Consider the following 21,127-nt stretch of genomic DNA (forward strand, 5'->3'; position numbering starts at 1 on the left):
TTTCCCATAGCTTCATTGTGTGGCTCATCAACTTTATACCTCTGTAGTTGCTACAACTCTGCACATCACCCTTGTTCTTAAAGATCGGCACTCGTACACTTCTCCTCCATTCCTCAGGCATCTTCTAACTCTCAAAAATCCTGTTGAACAAACCAGATAGAAACTCCACTGCTGTCTCTCCTAGACACTTCCACACCTCTACAGGTATGTCATCTGGACCAACAGCCTTTCCACTCTTCATTCTCCTCAGAGCCTTCCTCACCTCATCCTTTCTAATCTTTGTTACTTCCTGCTCTACAATATTCACTTCTTCCCCCTTCTTTCCCTCTCATTTTCCTCATTCATCAGTTCCTCAAAATACTCTTTCCATCTTCTCTGCACACTCTCCTCACTTGTTAGCACCTTTCTATCTCTGTCTGTCCTAATCATGTGATACACTACACTACGGCCTACAGTTACTTTCCTTGTTTACTCTTTAATTTGCTTATGTCATACGAAAATGCACAGTAGATTATATTATTCAGACTTCAAAATATTACCACATCATTTAGCCAGCATGGCAGATCATATACGTTAGTATAAGACTAGCAAAGGAGGCAAACAGCCCTTGGAAATTTTAATTTAAGAAAACAGGGGAAATGAAATGAATTATATGGAGATTATTAAAAACTTAAGTGAAAAGTGGGAACCAGTAGAAATAAACACCACAATGAGGTTGAAAATGAGACACAAGACAAAGCAAAACATTAGCCTACATTTAATAGGAATACATTTATCTAGTCAGTCTGGTGGAGCAGGGAGTTGTAACAGTTTAGTAAGAATAACTGTAATAATATGTGTTTTTATTTTTTACTTTATACAGTATATTGCTGTATGGTTTTATTAGGCTATTGTATGTGTGTTTTGTTGTCTGTAACTTTTTAATGCCTCTGTTTTTTCAGGGCTTATGGTTTTATTAGGCTATTGTATGTGTGTTTTGTTGTCTGTAACTTTTTAATGCCTCTGTTTTTTCAGGGCTCCCTTGCAAAAAAAGTTGTAAACCACAATGAGATTTGATAAAATAAAGGTTCTAATTTATTTTAAGGGGCAGCACACTCTCCCAACATGGTAGGTGGCGGTAACGCATCTTAACATTGGTTGCAACCAACCATTATACTATCAGACGAAGAAGAAGACAAGCCTTTTACTCGCGGGAAAAATGGCGGAAATGTGTGGTTTCTTCATCTCATCAACATAAGCGATTTAAAACATCGTATCATAAGCTTTGTTCAGGGCTTGTGTGCATGCGTGAGTATATATTGTGTACACTGATAATTCCGATAAGTTTTAGTTGTCTGCTTTATCTCTCAATTGTGTTGTTGAAAGAGTTTAGCCGTTTTATGTCTCCTTCCTGTTGAACTTAACTGATTGAAAGTTAAATACCGACGTAACGTTATCAAGTTGTTTCTGCTGCCATTTTTGTACTGATGTGCATCTACTTTCCCTTAATACACGAGAAGAGCAATTACCTGTAGAAACCCTCAATACTGCAGTTAACTTTAGCAGTGGTAACAGAAGTAGTAACCAAGTGACGTTGGTTTTGTCCTTGAGCTATGCAATAATTTGTGTTTTAAATCCTCTAGGTGTGTCAGAGCTGCCTCTTTATATGTAAGGCTTTGGGTTTAGGAGGAATGCAAGATGCAAAAAGGTATTTATTATAATCAGTCTTTTGACAATGTTGTGTTTTAATGTAATGCATCCTGTAGAGTTGAGAATTCATTGTTCTCTTACTTACCCCCTCAGATTCAGTGCCCTTTTCTAGCTCTGGCCACAAGACACACGATCAAGCTCTCACTGAAGAATGCCCAGTCAAGTCTTTCCAGTGTAGTGAATGCACACTCGTCTTCAAATCCAAGGTATATCTTTTTGAACACCTCACCAAGGTGCACAGCTTTGATGTAGATAGTGCTCTTAAAGCTGGTGGTTTAAAGAAACAGTCATTGAAGACGACAGACACTGACAACAGTCCAGGAATTATTTTTTTATGCCAGCACTGTGACTTTAAAGCTGGTAATTGGGACATTTTAAACAGTCATGAGAAACAGTGTCATAAAAACATAGAGAGTCCAGACTGGATAGGAAATCTCAATATTTTGGGAAGCCCAGAGACCAAAATAATTATTTTGACAAACCAGCACAAGGAAGGTGGAGAAACAAAAGAGATTCCCTCAGCTTTTTCGGGTGTGTCTACTTCAAAAACTAAATGCACACTTAACTCATCAAAGGATTTGGGTTCATACAAGAGGCCATCGCAAACAATCACCAACTACTTTGCAGCAGCATCTGGCTCAAATGGGGAATCTCCAAGGAAATTATCGGATACCCCAATGCTTCTTGATAGCACTGAAGGAACCCTAGTTTTGCAAGAATCTTCTTCAAGCTCCAGCCCAAACCATAGCAGTGTTCTTAAAGTTGCTGCAAAGTCCACGATTGATATGTCCAAAAATGTTTCTGACCAATATTTGAGAAATGACCACTTGTTAATTACTGACCTGAGACCTCCAAAGCCTAAGGAAGAATTCAAAGAAACTGTTCATAACAGCACTGGCAAGAGGATGCACAATGAAAGCTCAGAAAGTCATCCTGCTAAAAAAGCAAAGTTAGACAACGAAGAGACACAACTCCCAGAGAAAGCAAACACAAGTGAACAGCAGTCATCAAACAGACCAGAGGTTTCATTTGAAGACATAGAAAGCCCAAATGTTTATTTCTGTAAGCATTGTGACTACAGTGATGTGGACATCAGGTGTGTGTCTAACCATTATCAGAACAACCATCCTTACATAAGATATGACATTGTCTACATTGAGAATCCAAGTGATCAGAGTGCTGCCTTTCGTTGCCTGGAGTGTCCAGTTGAGTTTTTAAGTGTAGCTGACCTCAAGATACACTATACAGAACATCATCCAGAGGCCCCAAATGTGTTCACGATGCAGTCGTGTGAACTCAGTTTGGTTTTCAAATGTTTTACATGTCCATTTACCACCAGTGAATTGAAGGACTTGAAAGAACATTACAGGGAAACTCACCCAACACATAAAGTGGATAATCCCTTGTTGTACTATAAATACTCGGGGACTAGATGCCAAGAGGGATCATCTAAGTTGAGTACTTCTGAAAAGGATCCCAGTCCAGAAAGATCAAAAAGGATTTCTCCTGCGAGTGACCATACACCATGGAAGGAAGTCAAAAGTGCAGCCTCACCCCAACATCTCGTCTTCAAAAGAGCAGATGGGGCTTTGTATCATTGCAACAACTGTAATTTTAGTCATAAGTCAGCTGTTGTTATGCATGTTCACTATCAAAAAAGCCACTCAGATGAAGCAGTCACAATGAACAAAATCAAACCTTCAGACCATGTCACGTCACATGCAACATCAGAGGTGACACCTGAAAAATCTCCAAAGTCTGTGTCATTTGGGGAAAACTCCACTTCTCAGAAGGACATGTCAAATTCTTCCAACAAAGCAAAAGATGATCCTGAGCTGTCGCAGCAAAAGATTCCTTTGTCTTTGTCACACACACCAGAAGATTCTACGATTCATTCAGACTCTAGCATAAATAACAAAGTGGAATCTGCAGAGGATAAAAGCAAAAGAAGGAAGTCGCCTACCAAATGTAATAGGGAAATGTCTCCTGGGAACAACAGTTTATCCTCCCGTTCAGCACATAAAATGTTTTACTGCCAGTTTTGCGTGTTTGCAAGTACCAATGTCAAAAGCGTTCTTAGTCATCATAATGCAAAACATGCTATGGATGGACCAACATGTATTGAAGACATTGTGTGCTATAGTGGGACGGAGCAAAAGAAGAAACTTCAGCGTGATACTAAGATCTCAGAAACTCCGTCTGATCGTAAAACTCGTAAACAAATTGAGGTATGTAGTAATGAGTTTCAGCATGAAGAGGGTGATGTAGCAGGTGCTTCTGTGACAACAAGTAATGCTTATGAATGTGCAGAAAAGTTGTTTTACTGCCAAAAGTGCAACTTTGGAAATCCAACTATAAAAGGAGTTTTGAACCACCAACACCAAATTCATCAACACATTAACACAAGCCATCAATGTATTCTTGATCATACAGCTTTGATTCATGAGGAAATTAAAAAATCAAAATTTCAGACAAAGAAGTTATCCTTTGCTACTCATCTACCTCCTCCACTAATGAAAGAAGGTGATGAAGACAGGTTTTTCTGCCACTTTTGCAACTATAGGCACAGCGCCATGAACCAGGTCCTGAAGCATTACTCCAAAGTGCATCGTGGATTTGGAGTTAATGCTGAACACATCCATTTGTATACTTCGGAGGTTCTTGAACAGACACAGAAATTGCGTCTGAACAAAACTAAACTGGAAGAAATCAATCATGCAGCTCCTGGGAATAAAGGAAAAGAAAAGAAAAAAAAGAAGCTTGTCAAATGCTTTTCACTCGCTTCTTCACCCTCAGTAAGAGCCTCACAAACGCAGAGGACCCTTCGATGCCATAGATGCACATATACTACACAATATTTGTATATGTTGAGAAGGCATATGTGGAAAACCCACAGGTCCAATCGTTCAGTCCAGGAACTTTTAAGAATGCTTTTTATCCGAGGAAATTTACAGACAGGATATCACTGTGATTGGTGTGTGTTCTCACACAAAAATGCAGCAACGCTCTATCAGCACTACCAGGAGCAACACCCAGAACGTAAAATAAGCCTGGAGTTTGTAAGTAAGCGGTTATATGCTGGTCCTGATACATCCTCTCTTAAAAGGAAAAAACGTGAAGTAAATCAGACTGATGATATTAGTCATGGTGATTGCCCTGATGGAAGCTCACTGTCTCAGAGATCTGCACAAAATGAAACCAAGACTTACTCGTGCAGAGCATGTCCATTTAAAGGTAGCTCAACATCAAGTCTCATTCGCCACTACCGTGCTGTTCATCCTTGGTCTGTGAAAGAAGATGGCTCGGTCCTGGATGTCATCACCAGCAAGAAGTCAAGTGCAAACAACCAATTGGAAGACCACAGTGAAATCCCAGGGTTGTTTGACACTTACCAAGTGCCTCTTGAAGATGACAAGTCATCTGATTCATCTCATGAAGGAACCGTGTCTCCCACATTGAAGTGTCATTACTGCCCAGCAAGGTTTCATACCCAGCATGGCCTCAACACTCACTGTGGAATGAAACATCAAATAGCTGTGACTGAAAATTTAGATGAAAAGAAAGAACTGCAAATACCACAAATACCACAAATCCCAAGACGTCTGCACATCTTCAAGTGTCCACATTGTACCTACGTCAATACCAATTACCACGGGGTTCTCACTCACTGCCAGATGAAGCATCCTGCCCTCGTATCCAGGGCAGACAGTCTTCATGTGGATGGAACACTTTTACACAATTTAGAAGACTGTTTGAAACAAAAACATCCTAACAGTAACAGTTTGAGACTCAGTGGGTACATGTGTAAAACCTGCTCACAAATCTTTGTAACGTTGGAGAAGTTGAACATGCACTGTGAGAAGGAACATAATGAGACTGTGACAAAACCTTTGACCAACAAGCTCAAACCGGCTCCTAAATCATTTACTGTGGTCAAACTGCAACAGTATAAAGCCCACAGTGCTCAAGGAGCAGTATCAAAGGTTTCCTTTTTGCACAAAAAAAAGTATGCCGTGATTAGGTGCCAGCACTGCAGTTATATTTGCAGTACAAATATTGCACTCAGTCGACACATGCATGTTCACCACATGAATACTTTTGAAACGGGTGTAAAGGAAGGTGCATACAAGTGTGCCCTGTGTTCAAGTTCCTATTTTAGGAAAAAGCGTCTTGGAGACCATTATACTAGCAAACATGGACAGCAAGCCTTCTTAGAATACTACGTACAAGTATACAAAAAAATCCCACAGAAGTCGATGTCAACATCTCCTGACCATCCTTCAACTTGGCAAACAAAAGATACTTCTGAGGCACGCAAGTCTATCACAGCAACAGGCGAAAATAAAATAGTGGTCTACATGTGTCCACGCTGTCCTTACATAAATGCTAGTCACCATGGAACTCTCACGCACTGCCAAATGAAGCATCCAGACCTCGTAGCCAGGGCAGATGAACTTCAAACAGAGGAAATACTTGTAAGGAACATGATTGGATGTACGATGGGAAAAGGTTCTAATGAAAGAGGGTACATGTGCAAAAATTGTCCACAAATTTATGCGTCGTTGAAAAAGCTGAAAATTCACAGTGTGAGGAGCCACAATCAAGCGGATCCAGCAGCTTCTGAGCATTCAGATGAGAGAAAAACTAAGAAACTATCTGATCATGGCTCTCGGGCCTCAGTAGTGGGTACTGCTTCTTCAAAATACAAAACGGTAGCAGTAAGCGCCACAAACGTTGGCCAAAGTCAAGAGGTGGGCACTCCTAAGACATGTCAATCAAAAGCACTGTCAGTACAAAAAAGGGAAAAGCTGTACAAGTGCAACTTGTGTACTTATAAAGCCAATTTTCGAAGATACCTGTATGTTCACTACAGAAACACTCACAAATTGGATGCACTTACTACATACAAGCTGCTGGAGAAGTATAACAAATGTAACCACAAGCTACCTAATGCTGACTCTAAGGAAAGCATAAAAGTCAAATGTAAAAAGTGTCCAAACTTGATGTTTAACTCATCCCGGCTGCTTATTGCTCACTATAGTACTTTTCATTGCCCAGCGTGGAAGTTGGATTTTACTGTGTTATCAGAAAGGTCACACAGGAGCACAGGGATTTACAAATGCACCCACTGCAAGAAGCGGATAAATGGAATTAGAAATTTGAGTTGTCACCTGGATCGCCATAGAGCATGGAGGAAAAAGAAGGCAGCGGCTGCAAAGACAGAAGTATCGTTGGTCATTACGACAGCACCAGAGGCCAAATCCAGTAAAGTAAGTTGACTCTTCCCATATATGCTGTGTAGTTAATTTGGTACACCTAGCTAAAGCTAATACAATCTAGTACAATAGTCCCGCAATAAATCCTCCTCCAATGAGGGTGGTAATGATCAGCTTTCGTTCAGACTGTTTCAGAGGGGTTGATTTAACTTTATGGTCATCTTTGAGGATCTAGTTTGTGCCGTAGTTGAACTGTTTTACAGAGAGGCATTTGTTATTTAGCCTAACCTCACTGGTGTACATGGGGTGGTCTAAATAATAGAAACACCTGTCAGTACAAAGCTGTACAATTCAGCCACACCCAAATGGGCATACAGTTGAATCAGCACCTCTCCAAAAACAGTTTCCAAATTTGAACAATGTCACCTTCACAAAGAGAGGCTTCATTGTTTTAGCTTGGTGTAACCTAATAAATTACCAGCTGAATGTAATCAGTTACACTCTTGTCTTTTGCTACATGCTTGAGCTGCTCTTGTTCAGTTTAAAATTTGATGACCATTGCTGTGCTTCATTTTCAGCTGTGTAGTCAAGATGAAGTGACCGTGTTAGATACTGTGGAGGAGCTGGCTCAGTGGAGTGTGACACCAGTAGAAACCTTCACTTTGCCAGCAAGTCCTCAGTCCTCTCCTTCAAATCCCACTGAACTAGAGCAACCAGAGCTGGAGTCAAGAAAATACAAACACACTTGCAGCCAGTGTGCTCGGACATTCATGTCACTGACAGGTTTGCGGTCACATGAGCGCAGCCATGCAGCCCTGGCGGCCATCAAGAAACTTGACAATCTGCCTCCCTCAGCAGTAAAGTCCAAGTAAGAAGTAACTTTGGTGATTATTCGGTTAAGAGTTAGGAGCAAAAGGAAAAAAATGACCAGAGTAAGACATACTGTACATTCAATTAGCATTACAAATTAATGCTTTCGCAGCATGGTTAATAAAGCATTATTAGTACTTTGTTCAACAATACAGTTTTAAGGTATTAAATGAAAAATAGCCTACATTGCACAAATTTGATGTCTTTCATATCAGAACACCCAACATTTACATGTACCCGATTAGCTGCAGGAGATTGTCTATGACTGAATGCATTTTTTTGCCATTTTTTCAACAGCGTTAACAAATACGTCCTCTACAAACCTGGGACTTTAAGGCCTTTCCGATGTAGTTGCTGTCCCTATCGGACAACCTTGATGGGTATTTGGAGAAGTCATTTTATGAAAAACCATCAAGGTGAGTAATCAGTATAACCATTAGCTAACGTTCATACAAGCTGCTGCAGTGGTATCATGTTAATATGATGTGTCATGTATTTTTAATTTTTTTTTTTTTTTTATCTGCTGACAAATATCATCCCAGAGAATACATTTAATCATCAGAAAGTTCGCAGATTATCTTGAGCAATATGTGACGCATTCAAGGACATCTCGGCATAACATGTTTTTAAAATGATCTTTCATTAGCTTAAAATGAGCTGCCAGTTTATTATTAGGTATGCTCTATCTAATGCAACTATCCTGCAATAAATGCTACCTTCAGGAAGGTTAGTGTAGACAAAATCTACTCAACTACACATTACACTGCACTTGCTTAAGGATATTTCACGTTAAGTTTTTCTCTCTTTCATTCCATGTTCGTGCTGCTGCTGAATGCCCAGATGTCATTATGGATCCTACTGAGATTGACATCCAACATGAGGAGAGCACTCAGAGGACTGACAAGGAGCCTCCAAGTTTATCAGAAGAAAATAAATATTTGCCCGAACCTGCTGAAGAACATGAAATGATCAAAAGCAAGTCTTACCTTTTTTATTTTACAAATCAAAATATGTGTAAAATACACACTTTTTGCATTAGTGGCCATATTGACTGAAGCTGGTTTGTTAAACTTTGACAGAATCGCTGTACTTGGAGTCCCCAGATGTGCAGCGGCAGTTGAACCAGTACAGCTTGATGGCGCAAACTGGTTTCTCATCTAAAACAAATCTGCAAGAAACCATGTTACCTGAGAGCAGTCTGCTTCACTGCGAGCTCTGCAATTTCAGCACTGGACACCTGTCGAGTGTGCGACGACATTACCTAAACCGCCACGGAAAGAAGATCCTCAAGTGTAAAGACTGTGACTTTTTCACTGGTATAAGGTAAACTACAGCCAACATTTTTCTTAATATAAAAAAAAATGTTTTCCCACTTATGGTTTAATTTTATTTAGTGTACTGCCAAAAATGAGTTGCTTATAAGGATGGGACGATGTGATTTTATATATTTTTTTTCTCTATAGGATTCAGTGTACAGTTCAATGCAGTCACCATGCAGTGACAAATTGATTGGCAATAACGTATGATTAGCTGCAGAATATTTATAATTTATCTCTCTTTTTTTCGAAATCGAGTTGGCATTTGTTATTAACCTTTCATTTAGGACTGACAGCAAGAATTGTCTGCAAACTTTCTCCACATTTTGAAACTGACATGTGTTCTTGTCACCTGTTTCTGCTGCCTTTTACTAGGAAAACCTTGGAAGTGCACATGGAGACTGGTCACTCTACCTGCCAGTCAGAACCCACTCATCAGAAGGACCTCCGCTGCCCTTTCTGCCTCTACCAGACCAAGAACAAGAACAACATGATTGATCACATTATCTTGCATCGTGGTAGGCTGGCTGCTCGACAAGATTCAGTACTGCCACACACGCGGGTCATTATCTGTCATGTTATGTTTAATTCCTTTGTTTCTGTTGATTTCAGAGCAGCGTGTTGTGCCAATAGAGGTGCGGCGCCCAAAGCTATCACGATACCTTAAAGGTATCGTCTTCCGGTGTCACAAATGTACTTTCACAAGTGGTAGCGCTGAAAACCTGCGTTTGCACATGATGAGGCATGATGACATCAAACCCTACAAGTGTCGGCTGTGCTACTTCGACTGCACTCAGCTGAGCGACTTGGAGGCACACCTGAGTGATAAGCATCAGGTGAGGATTTGTTACTAAAGCCCTTTATGCATCAATAGGATTCCTGTGTGTCTGGAGAAATACATTAGCCACTTCGAATGTACTGGAATTTTAAAACATAAAGGGAATTCAGGACAGCCTTTTTTTTTTTTTTTTGGTTCACATTTTCAATAGTGAATGTAAAACTTCATGGTCCTCACACAAAATTATTCGGCATACCAACAGACAATAAAGTTCTCCATTTTATAATATGTATTAGAGAGTGGATCAGGCCGCGTATTTCTGTCCGAACCCGATGCAGTTGAGTTTTTATCATTAAATGAAGCAGACGTTTGAATTCTTGTACATCGGTAGTTTGATTATTTATTTATTTTTTTATTTTTATTTTTATTTTTTTATCAGGTTATAAGAAATCATGAGCTTGTGGGTCATGTCAGCCTTGATGAGCTAGAGGAAAGGATTGGTACAGTGCCAGAAGAGGAAGATGAAACATTGTCTAACTTGGAGCACAACAACTGTGAGGATGAAGAAACGGGGGAGTTTGTTACAGACTGTAATGAAGTTCCACACGAGACACTAGCTAAGAGCCTGGCAGAAAGTGACATCAAGGAGAAAAGTGAGCAGGACCCACAAGAACAAGCAGGAATCGTTTCCTTACCTGACACTGCAAGAGGACAGGGGATTAAAAATATAGTAGAACAAAATGTTGGGAAATGGGGCAATGCTGATATCCAATTTGTAGATTGCAGTGTTCCAGAGGAAGAGAACCATGCCCAACCTAAACCAAGAGGCCACGAGGACAGCAGTATAAAGTTCACACAACAAAAAAATGAGGGAGCAGCGGGGAGCTCAACAACCTATTGTAAAGTAACTGAAACAGCACAGGTCCAAAAGCTACATAGTAAGACAATTCCACAAAGAACGCTGAACAAGGAGGCTAGGGTAGAAGGAGATGTACTACCACATACCCTAGTGTCATATGAGGATGGCAGCATCAATAAGATGCACAAGAAGGCTGATCAGGGTGGAACAGTTAAGATGGAGCAGGACACTGAGACCGAGATTGAAGATAATATTCAAAATGCGATCCAGTTGCTGGATGAAAAGGGCAGCATCACTTTGGTCCCCAAAAATCAAGCTAATATGGAGGAAATTTCAGTGTTTACAAAGAAAAATTACATGTTGGCCAATAACAACAGGGCTCATCAGGGCAGCCCAGGTGTCTCATTTACAAACTGCAAAGAGGAAGAAGTGCTCAATCAACAAAGCAGAGAGGATGAATCGGACCATTTTGGAGAAATGCCTGTGCTCAAGCATCGTCTTAAAGAGGAAATGTCTCCTCTTGGATGTTGCAAGGAAGAAGAAGAAGAGACTGATGATCTTGTACAGGAGCAGGACACGGAAGAGGAGATGATCCCTGAAGATGAGAAGCGTCAGGAGCCTGAGGAGGGACACAATATAAAGGAAGCTGACAGTCCACATGTGCACAGAGGTGAGTGCACAGTGAGGTGACTTTAAATTGACCACACTGAATGTAAATAAATGATTATTAATTGCAGAAACATACCAAGTGTTTGAATCCATTGTGAAGGGCAACACCAAACCGGCATCATACAATACCTACGCCCATCGTTTTCTAAATAAAGCTGTCTAGGCTGTGTAACAGCAGTAGTGCAAGTTAACTGCACGTCACACTGAGAGATGGGTCTTCATCTCAGTTGCTGTCAGGCAATACGATATCAATTTGAGGACAAAGTCACATCAGCTCCATATTTACCACTCTATACAGCTCTTCCAGGTTTTTTTTTTTGCCAGTTACACAGACCCTCACTTTCATTATTTTGATTTTATGTGATTCTGACTGGTTTGTTTGTAGATGTCAGTCAGTCAGCAGCAATCACACTGTGAAAACTTGGCCCTTTAATTCCTAACACTAAATTTTGCCTCTGGTTGTCTTTAGTCGCAAAAACTTAAAATCAGTCATAGTTGGAAGTGTCTCACGGTGCAATCCAGGACCGCTGTTTTTGACTAACCCAAAGTCTGTTTACATCTTAGACAGCCACAAGGAGTCTTCAGCCTCCACTCCAGCCATAGGTTAGTCTGAGCTGTTGCATGTCATACATACCTTGGGCGTAGTTTTTTGCTGCTCTCAAATAGAGAGGAGTAGAAACTACAATAGTGAACCCTTTGGAATAACAAGCATGATTATATAATGTTGTAAAATATGGTCAGATCTTCATGTTATAATTATGAACAAATCGCTGTATTGTCCATATTGAATAAATTAGTGTAGGTTGGAAGAAGCACTGTATGTGATCCCTGGGCTAATGCCATCAGCAATAACTAAGTGCAGTCAGGAATTGGCACCTTGACACTCCAGAACACTACAGGGAAGTATTTTGTGGACTGGTGAAACTAAGCTAGAACTGTTTGAGAAGCACACACAGCACTACGTAGGCTACATGCATGAGGTACAGTGGAGGCAGCAGCATGATTTGGGACTGCTTTGATGCATGTGACCCTGGACAGCTTGAAATCATCAAGAGGAAAACAAATTTCTAATTAAATCCATGTACCTCACAAGATAATCTGGTGGCTGTTTACAATGAAACTGCATCTTAGCCGAGGCTAGGCAATGCAGTCATCGTACCTAAGAATATGGCTGAGCTGAAGCAGTTCTGTGAGGAAGAAGGGACCAGAGTTCCTCCTGAATGTCATTCAGATGTGATCCACAGCGTTCGAGGAGCTTTGACCAGTTATTAAACACAAGGATTCACTTGTTTAAATTAGCAGTACTGTGAATATTTAATGTGTTTGATAAAACACATCAAATATTATAAAGGTTTGTGTAATATTAGCTTTGGCATGTTGTTTATACATGTGACTTGGAGGAAGATCAGATCACGTTTTATGAGCATTTACTGATGAAAAATTAGTCATTCCAAAGTGTTCCCATACTTTATCACCTCTGCAACTAGTCCTGTGTGGGTTTTGTCCTTTTATGTCATGCCTGGACATGCTGTATGAAACAACAGACTTCATTCCTGCATACCAAACGTGATGACAGTCAGGCCATTCCATGCAGTGCATACCCGAGTCTGGAAAGCCCTTTCTGATCATTGTGATGGTTTAAGATTTAGTCATCTAAACGTTCATGCATAAAGGTTCCAGTTTTTCCAATGTGAGGATTTTCTACCTTTCTCTGATGCTGTGGTAAATTGGATTTCTTTGGAGTTTTTATTGCTGAACACCATTAAATGTTTTGGTCTTCTTGGATATTGACCATCATTTTTCACTATTTTCTGACTGTTTCCAAGAAAGAAAAAATCAGCAGCTTAAATGTTAAACAGTTGTGGGTTGCAGCCCTACTTTGGGAAATGACCTGTGACACCAGCCTGAGTTCACTTCTCTTGTTTTTCAGATACATTCACAACCACAGATGGAGCTGCTGAAGTCCTGAGCCCATTGGCTGCAGAGAAGAAACTGTATTCTTGCGAGTTTTGTGGAAGAACCCTAATGAACAGCTGTGAACTGGAGCGTCATGTTATGCGACATGGAATATAACAGTTTCTTTATGTTTATTTATGGTGGACTGTAGAAGCAGCTTCCACTATTGACCTTTTTTATTATTATTATTTTTGGAAGATTCAATTTCATTTCCATGAATTCTCCTTATGTACAGTGTACTTGTGAACCTGTTAAACCTGTGTTTTATGAAATTTTAAGCTGTTTTTAATTGAACGTTATCCATAGAGTTAGAAAGAATGCGATTCAGTAAACAAAACTTGAGGACCAGGATGGTGACTGTATATTTTGTGGCACGTTATCATTGAGCTCTAATCTCTGTGGTGTTGTTGGGTTTTTTTTTTTTATTTGTTTTGGCCAATTTTTTTTATTACTGTACTATATGCGAAGGGAGATAATACTGCAAAACATGCAGGCCTTTACAGTGTGAGCTGTTATGTACTGTATATTCCCTGCTCATTACCGAGTGTACCCATTTCAACTCCAGACTGTGGAGGATGCTTGTGCTGCCTTCAGGTGCTGTTCAGTGTTTGAACCAAATGTGTATCTGAGGAAGCAGAGTTTGTTCAAGTACAGTATTAACAGAAAGAAAGAAAGAAAGTGATAAACTCAGTTACTTTTTACTTTTCATTTAAATAGACTTGTTTTTTCCTCACCTGATGTCTTGCTGGTGAGACTTTCCACTGTTTTTTGAACACTGAACTGCAAATAAACACGGTTTTAACACATGATGAGGTTATTACTACTATTATTATATTATCGAATAAAGGTTACATTTTTAGGGTTCTTGACTTGGTTTTAAAAAAAGCTATTTAAATACGTTATCTTGGTCTTCAGACCCTAGGCTAGTGATAAGTATGTTTGAACTATTGTTTGACATTTTATTCACCGAGCAATCAAATGATTAAAGCTTTGTTGTAAAACCTACAGATGATGAAAATAATTCCTGGTTGCAACTGTGCAGTTTTCCTGTGATGGAACAATTCTATCCTGCCTAAAGATTTACTTGATGTACAGAAAAAATTAAAGCAACTTAAAACTCAACTTTGCAACAAATGGAGTCAGTAAAAACTCAATAATTAGGGTCTTTACAAAATGTTGAGAGAATCCCTTCACAGGAGGGAATAGTCTATTCGTCAGAGTTTATATTCTTCATGGTGCAAGTTTATAACATTTGTGATTAATTGAACTGTGCCTTGCTGATCGCCTAATTAGCATTAGTAAATGATTTATTAGCCATAACTAATTACCGCTTATATATCGCTTTTATACCCCCGGTATGATCAGTTTTATTATTTCTGTTAATAATAAAATATACAAAAAAGCTGCATGAGTCCAAAAATCTTGAACGAGTATAGAGTGCGAAAAAACGAGCTAAGGAGGATGACCTGAAGGCAGCACTTTGGTCGTTGGTTACGAAACTCCTTATCCAAATGTGTGAGGCCATCGCTTCCTGGTGTGGACTAATGATAATGGACTGATGAGGTGGAGACGGTGGATCTGCTCGAGTCAGTGTGATCGCTCCAGATTCACCAATCTACAGAAACTGTGTAAGTAAAATTGGTTCTAGTGTTTCTCATCGCGTCATTAAAGATGTGTGAAAGGAAAAGTGATGTCGATTAATATTAGTCGCTCTCCCCGGATCGATATTCTGCAGAAGCAGCTACTTGTCCGAAATGCATTAATGTAATGTAAGACCAAGTTTTAAAACCAGCTCCAGTTATAAAACGTTTCCATGTCGTTGCATTTGCTGAGGAGTTCGCACCGACCAGGATAAAGTTTTTGCCCTTTGTATTTACAAGAACCACTTCCTTTTTCCTTGAGCAACACATTTTCCATCTATTTCCTGATGTGGTGACATAAATGGAAAGTCACCTTATCATACCAATAACCTGTGATGGAGGGAGTAGACTATTGGTATGTTGATACTTGGTCTAAATAACAGTAGCAATGCCACTATGGAAAATACTTTGTTACAGGTCCTTTGCTCTTTGAATGCACTCTACAGTAAATGTAATGGACCACATTTGTTTTTATGCCACTGCTGCTCTTCTAACATCTACTGTGTTTTACTTTCGAGCAGGCCAGAAGAAACACCATACTCAGTTGGAGGAATGTCAACTGCAAACAAATCTGAAGAGGATGGTGACTCATTCTCTTCGAAGGTCATCAACATTGTGTTTATCATCCTGCTGCTGGATCTGCTTGGATTTACACTGATTCTACCTCTACTGCCTTCAATTTTGGACCATTATGCCCAAACAGGGGTTCGTTTTCTTTTTCTTTTTTTAAGAAATAATATATTCTGTCTGCTTTATACTTTCAGAACAGTTAACAGTATAACAACGTAAAATGCACTTTTTAAATAAACGCATTTACTCATTACTGTCACAGCAGATATTGACACATCATTAACGTAATACTGTATTTAGAGGAAAAGGAGAGGCTGCGTATACACTAAAATGTACAACTCCCAAGTTAATATCCATGTTAATAAAACACAGGCTATACACATAGACAAAAAAATGGAAGCTCCATCTACAGTTAGGAGCTCCCATGACACATAAATGCATCTATCAATTTTCTAGTTTTTCTTTTCTCTTTCTCATAAAATGAATAATAATAATATGTTATATAACAAGGTTAAAATGTACTGTATGGGCTACACTGAGTGCTTTCTCTGTACATCTTCTCCAGTCTGAATCATCAGACTGGTTTGGAAAACACGGCTGGCAAACACAAAGTTTTTGTTTGTGTACATCACTTACACAAGTTACCAGAACCAAGTGAGAAACTGATTTACTGCAGTAAAAAGTACTTTTGACTGGGATTTACTGGACAGACTGCAGAGCTCCTCCAAACAAAGGGGCTTTGTATGAAGAACCTACTCTATAAAACCCATAACTGATTCACGAGTGATTAGATGGGCAGCTGTGTGCTGTGTTAGTGGGAGACCCTGCATGCTGACTCATGCTGAACTGACCATTTTACTGGTGTTTATAATATTGTCCCTGTGTGATGTTGCATTTTTGTGCTTTCCTACTCGGCAGGATGTTGTATATCAGTCTCTGCAGAGCGTTGTGGACTGGTTCAGGGAGGCTGTGGGGATTCCTATGGAGAAGAAGTACAACAGTGTCCTGTTCGGGGGTATATTTGATTGATTTCACCTTCATAACCTCTGACATGGAGCTGTCCTTTGTGTGACTGTATTACAGTAATACAAAGAATCTGGGTTCCAGGTCACTGGTTTAATTTTGGTACTCCTCTATTTGCCTTTCAGGTCTGATCGGCTCGCTCTTTTCTTTGCTGCAGTTCCTGGCGTCGCCTGTAACGGGGGCTCTGTCAGACCGCCATGGCAGACGACCCCTGCTCATTCTTACCACGGTGAGTGGAAGACTTACAGAAAAGAGCAGTAGTGTAGTAATATCACTACTGCTTGTCAGTCATGGAGCCATACTACCATGTCATCAGCAGTGACTCATTCTTGTCTAATTGGGTTCTTCGTGTCCCAGTTAGGGCTGATGACCTCCTATGCAGTCTGGGCCGTTTCCTGGAGCTTCAGCATGTTCCTTTTGTTTCGGGTAATTGGGGGCATTTGTAAGGGCAACGTCAGCCTCTGTACTGCCATCGTAGCCGACTTACCATCCCCGAAAGCACGAAACCGAGGAATGGTAGGCACAGAGTTTTGTGGCTATTACAGGAAATGTATTGCTGAAACAGAATATCTTAAAACACCCTAAATGTGTCAGGATGCATAGTCACTCAAGGATCCCAGTGATAATTACATATTTATCAAGACACTATGTGTCTGACCCTCACATTTCTTGTTTCTACATGATATTCTAATTAGCCAGTTTATGTCTTTGTTATTGTTAATTGTCTTAAAAGTAAACAAACTGACAGTAATGAATACCTTTTAATATATTAATAAAAATTCATTTTATTGTGACCAGGCTATGATTGGTGTTGCCTTCTCCTTGGGCTTCACTGTAGGACCTCTGATGGGTGCCTACTTTGCTCTCAGCTCAAGGACAGCAGGAAATGTCTTCTACCAAACCCCAGCTCTGCTCGCCTTGGCCTTCAGTATCGCTGATCTGCTCTTTATATGGCTTAAGCTGCCTGAGACTTTAACAAAGGATGTCAAGGTTAGTTAATGGAAGCACTTTCTCTGCTAACAGTTAAATGAGAAGATTGATGCCACTGTATGCCTGTATGATAAGCAGTAAAGTTGCAGCCAGTTAACACAACTTAGCATAAAACTGTTCGGTGTCCAAAGTCGACAAATAGTAAGGTAGTAGTAGGTTTCTCCAACGGATGTACATTTTCCTGTTTATTTCAATAAGACAGCATCTTGCTGTACTTACATGTGATACTGTAATGTAAAAGTGTTTATTTTCCAGTTTTTGTTCAGTATCATTTTCAGGTGATGATTTTCATTTTGATCATTTGGCTTGAACTTTCTTTTCAAATTTAACTCAAATCAAAAATCTATTGCTTATTGTTACTACTCAAAATAAATCTATTTATCTAATCTATCTATCTATCTAATTTGGTATTTGAAGGCTGTTGTCGCATTCAGAATGTCTCCACGCTCGGCTCAAATCTCAGTTTAATTTGTGGATGTATGACTATTATTCCATGAAATTGCTACAAACCTGGTCCAAAACTCAACTTGGACCCTCCAGTGCACATGTAAGAGAATGGATTTTTCAGTGAAGGGGGAGACATCTTGTGCTCAGTGTTTAAACACTAAACAAACACAGACTTGAAGATAGGATACATAATGATAAAATACTTAAAGGCCTGGCAAACCATACAGTGGTTTTCAGTTACTATGGCTGATTAGACCTGTGGTTAGTCAGGAAATGTAATTTCATATTAATACACAATACATAATTTATCTTGTCTCATTGTAGGCTTTGCCGTCAGGGTTTGGAGACTCCTGGGACCTCCTCAACCCACTGTCTTTGTTCCATTTTTCAACTGTTGCCAAGACAAAAGATCCACCTTCAAAAAAACGTGAGTCTGTATATACTGGATTTCTGTGTGAAGCATTGACTTACACCCATTTGACTCATTCATAAAGCATGAATAAATTTTGGCACTCTGCTAAAAGCAGGGAGGTCTTTTTACAGGAATGCAAAAGCTTCAAATGTTGGGCCTGGTTTATTTCTGCTACCTCTTCCTGTTCTCTGGTCTGGAGTTTACCCTGAGTTTTCTGACTCACCAGCGCTTCCAGTTTACAAGGTAGCAACTCAAAGATAAACCTTTGTGCTTCAGCCATTATACCATCAAACTTGAACAGCAACTTTCCATTGTTCTCTCAATAGTATGCAGCAAGGAAAGATGTTCTTCTTCATTGGTGTCATCATGGCATTGATCCAGGGAGGTTACGCTCGCAGAATCAAACCTGGGCACCATCTCAAGGCTGTTCGTATGGTAAAGTACCATCTACTTACAAAGTAGTAGAATACAACAGAGGCCTGTACAATGAAATGCTTTTTCAGTACTGATGGGGAAAGATGCACTGCTGCTCAAATGCCTGATTTAGTGAACGGTATTTCTTGTTTTTAGGCGATCACAGCATTGATCCCAGCATTTATTCTCATTGGGTTATCATGGAATGTAACGATGCTTTACCTTGGCCTGGCGTTGTACTCCTTTGGTGAGTCATGTTTACAGTCACTGTGTCTGAACAGTAAACACATCACTAGCTGCAGACCCATTTCTACAGAGCACTGTATGACAGGATATAAACAGATTTTAGAAACAGTGCAATGCACATGCCAAGATTCACAACAAGTAAAAAGGGTGAAAAATGAAAATTGCCAAGTAGCGATATTTGTGTATCTAGTATGAAAAGTAGAATATGACCAATGCAAACAGCATCCTGAATGTTACATATCTGGTTTTAGCCCCACCTTCATTCCAGAGCAAAGGGCTTTAACAAATCCTAGTGTTGTTTCATATATAACAGAATCTCTCAGAGTGACTTAGAAAAAGCAATAAATGAATAAACAATGTAGTGTTTGTACTGAAAGTAGATTTTTTTTAATGATCTGATTCTCAAACATGTTTTATAATGTATATAAATAATGTTGAATTGTAATACTTAAAAAAAAAACAACAAATAATTACACCCCATGAAAAAGAGAGATGATAAAATAATGATATGGAGAGGATGGAGAAATTGCATCTGCACAGAAAATTTGGAAAGTATTAACTCAATCAATAAGGAATAATGACTGACACAAAAAGGAGAGAGCTTGGCTATATGTGGTTTTTAATACTCAGACTCACTCGTTAATACCTCAGGTTGTATGTTATTGTATTATATGTTCAAAATATTTTTATGTGATAATGTTTTAACTATTTGCCAGCTATAATGTATCTCAAGAGACTTCCCAGTTAAATAAAAAAATACTGTACTCCATCATTTCATTGGTATGATCATATCAGACCATGATTCAAAAATATACCTAAACATATGTTTATGTTTTATGTGACTCCTGTTGTTGCAGCGGCCGCCATAGTTGTTCCATGCTTGTCAACGCTTGTTTCTGACCACGGTGAGCCTCTTATTGTTTGAACTCTCAAACGGTTTTGATTATACAGTAATTTTCACACTGTTACTGATCATCTACTGTGGATTTTGCTTCAGGTTCAGCCAATCAGAAGGGCACAGTGATGGGGATTCTGCGTAGTTTGGGTGCCTTGGCCAGAGCACTGGGACCAGTTGTATCATCCTCTGGTAAGGAAGATTTGATAATGAGACAGAAGACAGTACTAATGACCAATTTATAATCTAGATTTGCAGATAGTTTTGTGTATCCTGCTTTTGTGAAATCAAATGCTCGAATATCTAACTTAGCTTTTCTATAATGCCCCAAATGATACTAAAATTTGTGATTAATAGATTGACTTTAAAGAACACTCAAGTCACTGAATTTGAGACTGAACCATTATCTTTGAATTTATTTCCAGTGTATTTGGTTTACCTGTTGTGTTTGCTTCCCAGTTTACTGGATCGCTGGAGCTCAGACCTGTTTTCTCCTCACATCAGCCTCTTTCATTATACCCCTAGCTCTGCTGAGCACAGCCAGGAGGATAAAGGAGGAGTGAGCAGAGTGAGACAGATTGAAGATACATCTTATCTTTAGTTGCTTTAATGATTGTTATGATGTTACCATCTGCTGGGAAAGCAAGCACTGAGTTATAATAGAACAATAATAAACAGGTGTATACCTTCTGTGCTGCTGGCCAAGGATCATCACATGAAACAAAATAATGCAAGAAGGTGATACACATGCATATGTGTATTATGGACTGCATGGGTGTGGGTGGGTTACAAGTAACATAACTTTTGGAACAGAGGTATTATTTTATAATGCAGTTTTTTTATCAGTCACTCAGATTTTGTATTTTACATTATAACCTTTTTAAATCACTTTAATTAATTGTAATTAAAAAATAAACACACAAGTCAACATCTGTCTGTGGGAATTATTATCTTAGTAACATTGTTTTTTTAAAACAAGGTTCAGAATAATCTTGACTGCATTGGTGGAAAGTAAATAAGTACTGCACTCAATACAACTTTGAGGTATCTGGACTTTATTATTTATGCATATATTCCTTTTATACTTTTATTTAGTGTACAGTTTATAGGAACATCCTTATTTGTACTAAATTTATA

At 39.3% G+C, this 21,127-nt stretch overlaps 2 protein-coding genes across 6 annotated transcripts; both read left to right on the forward strand.

The window, feature by feature from the left end:
* Nucleotides 1-1,156: 1,156 nt before the first annotated feature.
* LOC109959116 (zinc finger protein 462-like) lies at nt 1,157-14,159 on the forward strand. Of its 2 annotated transcripts, XM_020598242.1 has the most exons (12): nt 1,157-1,287; nt 1,623-1,687; nt 1,783-6,959; nt 7,484-7,773; nt 8,073-8,191; nt 8,616-8,750; nt 8,855-9,098; nt 9,467-9,609; nt 9,704-9,927; nt 10,309-11,398; nt 11,962-12,000; nt 13,328-14,159. In XM_020598242.1, the coding sequence occupies exons 2-12, from the start codon at nt 1,678-1,680 to the stop codon at nt 13,468-13,470; spliced, it is 7,614 nt and encodes a 2,537-aa protein (XP_020453898.1). In that variant the 5' UTR covers nt 1,157-1,287; nt 1,623-1,677; the 3' UTR covers nt 13,471-14,159. The 2 variants fall into 2 exon arrangements, with proteins under 2 accessions (XP_020453898.1, XP_020453899.1); XM_020598243.1 differs by lacking the exon at nt 11,962-12,000 and having other exon boundaries at nt 1,158-1,287.
* Nucleotides 14,160-14,864: 705 nt separating this feature from the next.
* Nucleotides 14,865-20,824, forward strand: LOC109959136 (major facilitator superfamily domain-containing protein 10). 4 transcript variants are annotated; one of them, XM_020598274.1, is made up of 13 exons: nt 14,865-14,981; nt 15,515-15,698; nt 16,482-16,578; nt 16,712-16,815; nt 16,944-17,102; nt 17,385-17,576; nt 18,348-18,450; nt 18,567-18,678; nt 18,762-18,870; nt 19,006-19,096; nt 19,953-20,000; nt 20,093-20,182; nt 20,450-20,824. In XM_020598274.1, the coding sequence occupies exons 2-13, from the start codon at nt 15,546-15,548 to the stop codon at nt 20,551-20,553; spliced, it is 1,362 nt and encodes a 453-aa protein (XP_020453930.1). In that variant the 5' UTR covers nt 14,865-14,981; nt 15,515-15,545; the 3' UTR covers nt 20,554-20,824. The 4 variants fall into 4 exon arrangements, with proteins under 4 accessions (XP_020453930.1, XP_020453931.1, XP_020453932.1 ...); XM_020598273.1 differs by lacking the exon at nt 14,865-14,981 and adding an exon at nt 15,252-15,348; XM_020598275.1 differs by lacking the exons at nt 14,865-14,981; nt 20,450-20,824 and adding an exon at nt 15,248-15,348 and having other exon boundaries at nt 18,548-18,678; nt 20,093-20,181.
* Nucleotides 20,825-21,127: the final 303 nt, after the last annotated feature.

Source organism: Monopterus albus, unplaced genomic scaffold (genome assembly GCF_001952655.1).
Source record: "Monopterus albus unplaced genomic scaffold, M_albus_1.0 scaffold37.1, whole genome shotgun sequence".
Lineage (NCBI taxonomy): Eukaryota > Metazoa > Chordata > Actinopteri > Synbranchiformes > Synbranchidae > Monopterus > Monopterus albus.